At 50.8% G+C, this 11,462-nt stretch overlaps 1 protein-coding gene across 1 annotated transcript in view; it reads right to left on the reverse strand.

The window, feature by feature from the left end:
- Positions 1-5,847, reverse strand: part of EFNB2 (ephrin B2) — a 44,851-nt gene extending 39,004 nt beyond the window's left edge. Inside the window, exon 1 of the mRNA XM_042806165.1 lies at positions 4,662-5,847. Within this exon, the coding sequence (XP_042662099.1) occupies positions 4,662-4,789 (128 nt within the window). The 5' untranslated portion in view covers positions 4,790-5,847. The remainder of the gene's footprint in view (positions 1-4,661) is intronic.
- Positions 5,848-11,462: the final 5,615 nt, after the last annotated feature.

Genomic DNA, 11,462 nt, shown 5'->3' on the forward strand with positions numbered 1-11,462 from the left:
TTTTCTCAGAAGAACACTTTCTTCTCATTTGCAACAAGCAATTTCAAGTACTGCAGGTTGCATGACACATGAAGACCAGATCCTCCAAAAAAAAAAAAAAAAAAAAAGCCCCAAAAAGCAACCCTGGCTCTGGCTGCTCTGCGCAGGGCTGGAAGGCCTGTCCTTGCCATCGTGTGACGGCAGTCACCTCAGGTCCTCCCCTGGCTTCCCATGGCAGGAACCTTCGCCAAATTTAAGACGAACCGCAGTGTCACACCTAGAGCAATGTGATCTCCTTACAATAAAACAGGGAAAGGGTAAAAAAAGGAGGGAAACAAAACAAAACAAAACAAACAAACAAAAAAAAAAAAAAAGAGAGAAGCATTCCTGTGTGTGGGCAGAGGGAGAACTTTAGTGATTTTAGCTTGACTTTTAGTCACTGCCTTTCTAAAAGCAATTACTTCATTAAACAGAGTGAAACAACGTAGCACAGCTTACAGATAACATGCTTAAAGATAATTACTATAAATAATATAGCAATTATACTCCACATATAAAAGGCTAGGGAAAATAACCAGCTCAAGAATTCAGCCTTCAGTTTGTTCTGAATTAATTTTGCTAATTCGCTTGTGCTTCAGAGACCTGGCTACTAATGCTGGAGATATCAAATGGACTGGAAGCCACCACTCACTCCTTGTATTAGCATGCCAAGTGTCAACAGCTATGTTTTGGGTACAATTTAGGAGCATGTGTTTAAATCATTTTAACCTTCCACTCCTGTTTCTTCAGCTTGAGGCTGTAATTGCTGAGGTTAGAAAGTGCGGTCTCAGGACACAGGACTCCCAAATAAATTCTTGTCTAGCTGAGAGGCTCCCAAACATGTTGTGAGATATCGTTTTAGCAAGCTCTTTGTGCTCTGGCTGGCTCGCCTGTCCTGCAAAACAACGGCTGCCCATTACCTACAGTTTATCATCCTGACAAAATGTGAGGAATGTGGATGTGAAAGCACTAACAATTCCACCCCTGGTGCTTTCTCCTTTTTTTCTCTCTATATTAAAACCGACAAGATTAACCCAAATGCAAACTGCAGAGCATAGTTCAAGGGGCTATTCAATCAGCAGTGAATGTGCATTTGTTTACCTACAAAAATAAGAATTTCAGATACAATGAGAAGCAGACTAGTCTATATGCTACTGAATAGAACATTTAACAGGGTCATCAACTGTAGTTTATTTTATCAGTTTCTGACATGTTAGCATTCATTCTGAGGCAGGCTGTGAAATATCCCATATATAACTGGTTATCAGGAGGGAAAACAGCTACATAATCTAACTTAATCAGTGTCAAAGGCACCGCTTGCGAGGATAACCTTCCACATGTCACTAAGGAGAACCGCTTTGCTCACCAGCCTATGGCACGCAGGGAATAGCGACACTCAGACAGAAACAGTGTTTTTTTGAATGACATTTCTCTACCGTTTCACTAAAAGGTGCCCAACAACACTACGTCCTGTCCTGTGTGTCAGAGGCAGTGCTGAGCCCTTGTGAGGTGAAACTGAGGTAACCCGTGCTATCTCTATACATTGTTTGTCTTGGCAGAAACAACACAGGCAGAAAGTCCCCCATTAAAGTGTCAACCGGAGTTGAGTCTACAGAGTAATTTTTCTCTGTGTTTTCAAGACCATGAGATCTAAGGTTCTTCAGACGAGAAGTCTGCGAAGTCTACCAAAACCATCTGCAACAGTGATGTTTAACCTCACAAGCAATAAAGTCGCAGGTACTAGTATTTTATGTACGTCACTGAAATCTTGTGATCTGGCCGAGGCAATGAACGCAGATCTCTAAAAAGGGAGAGGCGGGGGGAAAGGGAAGGGAGCTCTGCCTTCAAACAGCTACTGCGTGCTCTCCATCCCTGCCACCTGCTAGAAATTATAACCTCTACACTTCAGTGCAAAACCAATTCAGTTTATATGTTCACCTTAACCTAAAATTTATTATTTCATACTTTATATTAACCTGACTAACAACTTCTCCCAGCATTTAATTGCCTACCTGTTCAGCAGATTTATGTGTTGAGGCTTTCAATTGAGTTAAATGCACAGCTTCCCTGAATAAATTAACCAGCACCAAAGATAGTTATTATTTCAAACCTAGGAAGGAGCTTTATTATTATACTACGCCAAGCTCCATTTAGCAGCTTCTCAAGCTAACATTCAGCCTGAATCCAGAGTGAGGACACCCTCGTCCAAGGAGAAATTATTCAGTATCCTTCAGGCAAACAATTGTGACAAGAATTAGTAAGAAATCCTGCTCTGAGAAGTGGAGCTGTCTCACCAGCAGCAATATCGGTAATGCATTTGTAAGCTTCCTCAAACTACGAGCCTCCAAGTGGCCTATAAATCACTAGCCCCAGCAATTGAAAAGACTAATTTTAATAGTGCACTTCTTCACCGTGGTGATTAAGCCTCAATGAATCACTCAAGAAAACTCAATTACATCAACAACACAACCTATTTTTAAGCGTGCATTTAAGTTGAAAAAGTAATTAGATATTATCATTAGATCTACCATTAACAACATTCAAACCTTTTTTGTAATCAAATAGTTTAGAATTAGCCAAATGGAAACACAACTGGTATTTGATAAAGGAAGCATATCCCCAGGCTCTGTAAGATGGGTTGAATTCAGCTGCTCGGATCCTTTCATTTCACTGATGGCTAATAAAAGCTATGAAGGTAAGTTAAAAAAAAAAAAAAAAACAAAAAAACAAAACACAACCAACCAAAAAAACAAACCGAGAGCAGGTCGGAGCTGGCAGAGGCTAGGCCAGAGGAGCAGCGGGCTGTTCTGCATTGGAAGAGTGACCTCTGTAGGCATAAACCCAGCAAGGGCTGGGGATGCAAAAGCCTTCCCTCCCTGCAAGGCCGAGCCCAGCCTGTGCCACCCGCGCAGCCCCGGCCCACGGCCGCGGTCCTGCGGGAACTCAGAGCAGCACCACGCAGCCCGCCTTAGAACCGGAATGGTCGCTTTATCCTCGGCGGTTACGTCGTGCCTTTCTGAGGCCAAAGAAGGGGTTTAGCTCTGGAGCATCGTAAAAGTGGCAGAGGGAGACGGGAGCGAAAACTTTTAACTACCTTCCCACCTGGTGCATATAGGAAATGATCATTTGTCACGCAATGTTAGGAATAAAAACACCGAACTGAGCAGTCTGCAGCAAACCCGTCAGCTTCCTTTTTTTTATAAAAAAAAAAAAAAAAAAAAAAAATCAGAAAACTTTTCTGTAAAGAAACCCTACAGCGATACAGCAAACGTCCATTATTGAAAAATACTGGTAGAAACCTGCAGAGAGTTTTTCCTTCGGTGGTTATTCCATATAAGTTACTACCGTAAGTAACGATGACTAACGCAAGGTTACTTGATAAACTTGAGATGCGACTCCTAATTCAAACTTTGAAATATTCACCAAACTCCTGGCGATCCAGCTACCTACATAGAATTAATCCCTGATCCAGGAAATACTCCCTTCTCATCTCATCATCACCTAACATTTCCTCTAAAAACTCCCCCGGGAAAACAAGGTGTGTGCTTACTGGATTTAATGGGAAATTCCAAATTCAATTAACATAGTGCATACGGTTAGCTTTTAAATATATATAATTGAAGATACAGCATGAGTTAAAAGAAAGTATTTTAACCCATTTCTGGTGTAAAACTCCCTAAACTCAATACAGCCCATTTCTTCCTATCGTGATTTTTGCTTTCTGAATTAGTGGGTTTAATCACGAAAGTTCAAAGGATTTCACAACTGAACACAGCCAACTTTTATTTTGCATGTCAAAAATGAAAGGGGACAAAAAGAGAAGCAGAAGTAGTTTTACATCACTGACTCATATTTCTCTTTAGAAAGACGGCCCACTTTCCAAAAAGTTCCTCTTCCCAATAGCAAGAATTTCGGATGTTTAAGTAAAGAAGGTTTGGGTGTTTTTTTAAAGAATATGCTTCTATTTTAAGAGTGTGCTTTGATAGTGAAGGCCTGGGAAACGCATGTACTTTTTTTGCCAGGGTTTGTTAATGAAGAATGACACTAAATGGTTGTGTGATGGGTAATGCTTAGTTCATTACTCACTGACATGTGCCTTGATACCATCAACTCCACAACCAAATTTAGCCCTGTTATAAGCAGATGTAACTTCGCTGGAGTCAATGGGATGAGTTTGCATCTGCAGACGGAGAAGTTGAAGAGTATCACCCTTTCCTGGCAGCCCAGCGCAGCGCGGCCCGGCCCCGGGGAGGCGGCGCCGGCTCCGCGGGTGCGGAGCCCGGACCCCGCGGGTGCGGAGGTTTCAGCCTGCTGCTGCCGCCGCCGCCCCGCTCCCGCCCCCGCTCCGCTCCGCCGCCCCGGCCCGGCCCCCCCTTCCCTCCTCCCGGGACCCTCCCGCCGGGGGCAAGCGGCGGCGGGGCAGCCCCGCCGTGACACGCACCACCCGCCCCACGGGAGGGCCAGATCCTGCTGCCGGCCCAGCCGAAGACCCCGGCGGCAGCCGCCGCTCGCAGCGTCCCCCACCCCGTCCGTCCGTCCGTCTGTCTGTCCGTCCCGCCGCGGAGGGCAGCGCCGGCCCCCGGGGAAAGGGGGGGGGGGGGGGGGGGGAAGAGGCAGCGGGCGGGAGCGGGCTGGAAACTTACTTGGGGTTGGAGGAATTCCAATATATGGGGTCCAAAACGATGGACCTCGCCAGTGCAGTTCTGCATAAAACCATCACGACTCCCCAGCAGTACTTCCAGGCGGAGGCGTCTCGCCTCCGCGCTGCCATGGTCGCAGCCGGCACCGAGTCCCTCCCCGGGGCCGCGCCAACTCCGCCCGTGCGGTTTCCCCGCACCTGAGCGGCGGCAGCAGGGTGGGGGCCTGGCGCCCCAACAGCCGGGACGGTGAAGAGGAAAGAAAGAATGACACACACACAAAAAAAAAAAAAAAAAAAAAAAAAAAAAAAATCACACGCGGAGGGTCGACGATGCACTTGGCGAGAGCTGGAAGCAGATCTACTGAGTCATGTATGCCACTCGCATGTAGGAAATTCTCCTGCGAGGTAAGATCCAAGCTACCTCCGAAGTAACAACACAAAAATGCAAACGCCTCAGTCCTTCCTCTTACTGGAGGTCTCCCGGCTGCCTTGGAAGATGCCACTCAAACTGCCAACTCCCATTTGGATCCAGTGCGCCATACACGTTCACAGTGTCTAAGGCTCGCGTGAAAAGGAGTTTAAAAAAAAAAAAAAAGGCAAAATAAAAGGAACGGTGGTGGGAGAAATAAAGGGGTTGGGGGAAAGGGACACAGCCTCGGCAGGAGGCTCCTTCTGTGTCTCTCAGTGCTCCCTGCAGTTTGCAATCCGCACAGGCACCAGCCCGGGCTGTTTCGGGCAGCTCGGAAGCAACCGCGAGTCAGTAAATCCACTCCGAGAGTCAGCTCCCCCGGTCCCGGGGAGGCGCATCCGCAGGGCTCCGGCTTCCCCGGGGGGGGCACTGCTGTCCTTGTCGCCGGCACAGACCTCGGAGCGGAGCAGGGCAAGAAAGAAGGGGCGAAAAATAATAATAATAAAAAAATAAATAAAAAAAAAAAAAGGGGGGGGGGGGGTGGTCGCAGCGTCAAAACGTCCCTAGCTCTCCCCTTGCGAGATCCGCAGTCCGCGGCGCGGCGGCAGGAGGAGGAGGAAAGCCGGGCGCGGGGACTTGCGCCGCCGCGGAGCCCCAGCGCGGAGGAGCAGCCGTCCCCACCGCGCCGCCTGCAACCCGCGAGGCCGCCGCCGCCGCCGTTGCTGTTGCCGCCGCCGCTGTTGTTGTTGCTGCCGTTGCCGCCGCGGCCAGTCCCCGGCGCAGGAGCGCGGCCGGCGGCAGCGCGCCGCCGTAGCCATATAAGCGCGGCCCCGCCGCCCCGCCGCCGCCGCTCATAGGGCCGCCGCCGGGCCGCCGCGCTGGTTGGGCGCCGCGCGTGTCACTTACCGCCGCCGCCGCCGCGGCGGGCGGGGCCGCGCCGAGACCCGCCGCGCAGGGCCGGCAGGTAACATTCCCCCCCCCCACACACACCCCGCCCAAACCCCCGCCACACACCCTCCGCCACGCGGGGGCCCGGTCACGCCACGCCACGCCACGGGGCGGCCGCACGACCGACCGACTGACCGCCGGGGTGAGCGGGGAGCCCGCTCGCTCGTAGTCACGCCGGGGCTGTGCGGGGAGGTGCGGCTGGCCCACGCGGGGCGGAATCAGAGGGGAAAAAAATAAAATGAAATGTACTCTCCGCTCCCCCAACCCACCCCCACCCCCTCAAAAAAAAAAAAAAAAAAAAAAAAGGTCTTTGCTAAAATGGAGCGTTTTTCAAATACACTGCTGTTTAAGGAGCGGGGAGCAACGGGGCGCGGCGCTCCCCCCGCTGCGGCGGGGCGCGGCCCCCCCCACCCGCGGGAGAGCAGGGCTGGCGGAGCTGCGCGGCAGCGGCCGCCTCCGCTAGCGCGGAGCTCCCCGCGCAACTTCGTGCGGGCGCCCCGCCGGGGGAGGGGGATGGGCAGCGGGGGGGCTCTCCCACGCTCGGTCCCGACTGTCCCTTAACACGGGGCCTCGGGAGTTTTCGAAGTTTATCTGGTTGCGCGACAGTTTGCCACGGGCCATCCCGAAATACAGAGGAGTTGGACGCGCAGAGCCCCCGCAGAAGGGTGCGGAGCGGAGCGTAACTAGCGGCGCTGAGGCCGGGTGCGGGTCCCCCGCCACCGCTCCGCGCCTTCCCTTCCGCACATTTTGGGGGGGGGGGGAAATTTTCGGATCCAGTTCTTTCTCAGACCCCGCGTATCCCGCCGGCACCTGGCTCCTGTACCTAATTTTACTAATTTCTGGCCAGGGGGGACCTACCCGTAGGCAGCGCTGGAGATGCTTCCCCGGTGGCTGCGGAGGGACCCCCGGGGGGCGGATGAGGGGGGGCACCGCGGGGGGGGGTGGGTGGGTGTCGCCGCTGCCACTCGGGGGTGCGCCGGCCGCCGCGGTCGGGACCCGGCGCGCCGCGGCTGCCGTGGCGCTTCCACGGGGCCACAGCTCCCACTAGCGGCCAACAGCGTCCCTCCACGGCGTGGGGAGGCGGGGGGAGGGGTCCCTCTCGGCTTCATCCCACCCCCCCTCCTCCTCCTCCGCGGCTCCCGCGCGTCCTGCCCTGCCCGGAGCCTACGCGGTTCCCCCGGCAAAGGGGCTGGTGGGTCCCGCGGTCCCGCGTGGCGGCCCCGGGGGGCCGCAGGGGCGGCACACGGGAACGGCCGGCGCCGAGAGCTGCACCGTGGCTAAAACTGCTCGTACCGCGTCACGGTCGGTCCTGTGAAGTGAAGGGGGTTACCGAATTTCTTCCAGTAGGGATTTCTTGCCACAGTAGTATCTGCAGAAAGGATTAAAAATTAAATCCCAGGAAATTACGGCGCCCTTTCTGTCATTTCTCGACCTTTTAGTGTAGGGATGCAAAGGACATGCTACAAAAGACCATAATAAAGAGCCAATTTCGCATAATTTTGTTCCCGAAAAAATAGGGGCATTTACTTAAAAATCGGGTTAGTGGTGGTGCTCGTTCGGCTTTTAGGCGAACGCGAAGAAGCCCTTATAAGGAAAACGACTGGCACTGAAATTTATTTCCTTGATCAATTTGGAAGAAAATGATCGTTTCCCTCCCCCTTTTAAGCAAAGTGGTGTTTCAGCCTGGCAGAGACCGCTCCTCTAGCTCGCAACAGAGGGGAAAGGAGGTTTGAGGCGCGCTCGATGCCCCATAGATTTTGTGTTAATTGTGTTTGGTAGTTCTCTAATGAAATCTACCACTCAAGGAAACAGGGAAATCAGTTTGCTTTTCACACAAAACATCGAATACGTTTTAAGTAAACTGCTTAATTAAATTTAATTTGCAGCGAGGAAGGAATTGCAGATCCGGCGACACAATTTGGTGGAAAAGGATCCGATTCCCAGGACGGAAACTTAGCACTCAAGTGGGAGACAGAGATTGGGTATCTATGCGCATCGAGGGGCATCAAAGGAGGGCTTCGCCAGCGAGGGGAGGAAAGTACTTAATTATTAAACTTTTAAACAAATGTGTGGTGTGTATCCAGTCGGGAGCCAGTGGAAACACTGAGCCTGATAAACGCTTCTCACAACAGAGACGTGTAAAATAGTTTTACCTCAATTTTGTCATGCTGCTTCTTCTGTTTGTTTTGAAGCAAAAGGTTACGAACGGTGTTTTGTAAAAGCTGTGAGTAAACTGTGACCTCTAACTCTCCGTGTCCTTGCTTTAAGTAAACCAGAGGAAATGAAGAGCCCTGGCATTGTCTGAAAATATCCTCCTGCAGCTAAATATATCACTCGACTTCTATTGTCCAGCGGCTAATCATTTTACGTAAATACAGCTGTTTTACTCCACTCTGCAGCATCCTCTTGACAGACACCGTAGGTGTGTAAAAATCCGCGTTAACAAAACCACTTTTAAGTAAGAACCTAGAGAAAACCGGGAGCTTATCTCCCATAAGCTGCTCGCAAGCAACAAAGGTTAAGCCGTCCAGAGAAATGTGGGCTCTCGGGGGCTGCTTCGCTCGGGTCACCCCCTTTTTTTTTTTTTTTTTTTTTTTTTTGCTCGAGGGGCCGATCCCCGCTGCTGGGGTCGGGGCGGGGGGCGCTTTCTGCGGAGTCGCTTGCGGGGCCGGGCCCGGGAGCGGGGCCGGGCGCGGGGCGCTCGGCGGAGCCCCCGGGCAGCCGCGGTGCGGCCGCGCCCCCGCCCCGGCCCCGTCCTCCTCCCCGTTCCCCCCCGCAGCACCGGCCTCCAACTTTCCCGTCTCGCTTCCGAGCGGCGGCAGGAATCGCCTCCTCGGACACGGAGGAAACGTGAGAGTACGGGTTGGGGACGGGGACGGGGGCGGGGGGGGCGAAAAAAGCGCACAAAGTGGTAGGAAGTTAGCAATCGGCTTCGGCCGCGGTGGCGGCTTCTCTGAGGGGCTATTTCAGGAGGAGGTCCCGGCAGATATTTCGGGTTTCGCGGGGATGGCCGTTTCCTGGCAGACAAACTCGCAGGGGACAGGCTTCTGCGGGGAGGAAATCCTGCCGCGGCCGTGGGAGCGGCGCCGCGGTCCCCCCGGCTCGGCGGGCGAGGGTGGGTGGGTGGGTGGGTGGGCGGATGGATGGATGGATGGATGGATGGATGGATGGATGGATGGATGGATGGATGGATGGATGGATGGATGGATGGATGGATGGATGAGCGGCGCCACCGAGCAGGTGGGACCCGCTTTTCCCTCTGCCTTCAGGGACAAACCGGGACTCTGCCATTCGCACCGCTGAAACCTTTATTTCCAGCGCCTCGATCAGCCTGACAGCAAAAATCGCATTTATCGCTGAATAACCCCTTTCGGCTTATTCCCGAAAGTGATGGGGGCAATAATTACACTGATATTGGCTCCGATCCGGCGAAATCTGTAACAAAAAGGCAGTTAATCTGAATGTGATCAGGATCGGGCCCGCCATCCCCGATTCTTTTACCAGTCTGAACATTGGCAATGAGAATACACGGAACATGACCTTTTTTATTAAGTGGAAAAGCTTACCATCATTAACAGTTACTTGAAAATTTACCAAGTTTGAAAGTCAAAAAGAGATAACTCAAGAGATACAATTACTGCTAAATTTAAGAGAGACTGATTTACATGGTTTGTTTATTGTTTGTACAAAAGGCCAAGTGTGCCGGATACTTGAAACAGCTCCTAAAATATCATTCATACCCTAACAATGCATTTTCTGCACTTAGGGTGGAGAGTATGGATCTAGAGGTTTGCCTTCTCCATGTCTTTTTAAAACCACAATTTTGGTTAACCGTAGTTTCTTAGAAAATGAGCTTGGCTCCTCCTAAAAACAACCACAGAATTCAAGCAGTGTTGCAATAAAAATCAGAAAATAAGTTGGTACATCCTAACCATGCATTTTAATTTTCCGTTTGACTTATTTTTGTATCGATTTTCAGCATCACTCTGTGAAAACTAAAATTCTAGTATTATTTTGTGGTCTGCGATGAGCTATGTAGGGTGGGAAACAAGACCCAGGATCAAACTTCCACTACACAACTGGGCTTTTACAGGGATTTATGTCCCCTTGCGCAGAGCTGACCACTGCAGCCCTTGCTTCTACGTGTCAGTCCGGGAAAGGTGATCAGAAGGATTGAGCTGTTCAGTAAGGAAGTGTCAACAGAGGCTCAGTGCTCCTCAGTTGGATAACAAGACAGTGGGACGGGAAGAGGGGTTATGAGAACGCTGAGATTCAGGGATTCGGTGGTACTAGCATGGAGATGAAACAGAGGTACATTGTGACAGTCATGGCTCAGCTCTGGCTGGACTGGCCTGTTGGTCCAAAATTGTACCAGCCCTGGCACTTCGACCATATCCTCCTGCCTTGGAATGAGCCTTAGGTACAGGGGCAGCTCCACAGTTCTCATCTGAAATAAACCATCTCTGCAATGCAAACTGCTTATCAACTTGAATTTCACCTGAACTTGCACTGCATTGAGACCCTGCAGTTAGCAGCGCTGATGATTTTTCTTCCTGCTTGCCAAAGGGACAACACATACCCAAATACCCTGAAAATGTTTAACGAAGATTCTTCATGCAGTTATGAGTGAATCACAACCATCTTCCCAGCTGGTGTACACTCAAAAAAATGGCACAGAAACTCAAAGCAATCGTGAAGAGGGCATGTTAATAGCATCAGAGAGGGGTTTACGATCTTCAGGTCAGCAAGGGCAATAGACAAGGTGAGGTGTATGAGGTGGCACAAAGCTCAAGAGAAGAGACAAGATAGATCCTTCCTTCTTTTTCAAGACAAAATAGGAGTGGATGAAGTATTGATACTTTAGTAAGATAACACTGACATATCTGTCTATACGTAGGTATGCAGTTGCTTGGCAGCTTAGACATCTTGCCAACCTCATTGTCTCCACTTTGCTAAGCTTCAAGGACACCAGCTCTCCAATACAATTCACAGCAGTCAGCTTTCCCCTTGTGCTTGGAAAAATGATGATAATGAACATGGGAAGTTCAAAGGGCAGTTTAACAAATCTCCAAAGTAACAGCACACTGCTAGGATACCACTGTAAGGCCTTCCACTCTCTCTCGCCTCTGCCAGATAGACACATTGTTCGGTATTAAAATAATTCTTCAGGATATTTATGAAGAGGGGTTGGGAAAACTAAGATCTCTTCTGTCATCATGTAAGGGAAGTAAATACTGCTTGACGTAGGTCACAACAAAAAATGCCTATCTGCCTCCCCTGGGCAGGGCGGGGGAAGGGGATGAAAGAAACCCCCCCCCCAAAAAAAAACAGATCAAAAATTATCTAACCAAAATTTGAACTTCAAACTGTCACGAAATAAAAATTAAACACCCAACACCATTTCTAACAGCAATTTCTCTAGGTAGGTTGCTATCCTCACGCAGGCCC

The sequence above is a fragment of the Tyto alba genome, unplaced genomic scaffold (genome assembly GCF_018691265.1).
Source record: "Tyto alba isolate M040663 unplaced genomic scaffold, T.alba_DEE_v4.0 Super-Scaffold_45, whole genome shotgun sequence".
Taxonomy (NCBI): domain Eukaryota; kingdom Metazoa; phylum Chordata; class Aves; order Strigiformes; family Tytonidae; genus Tyto; species Tyto alba.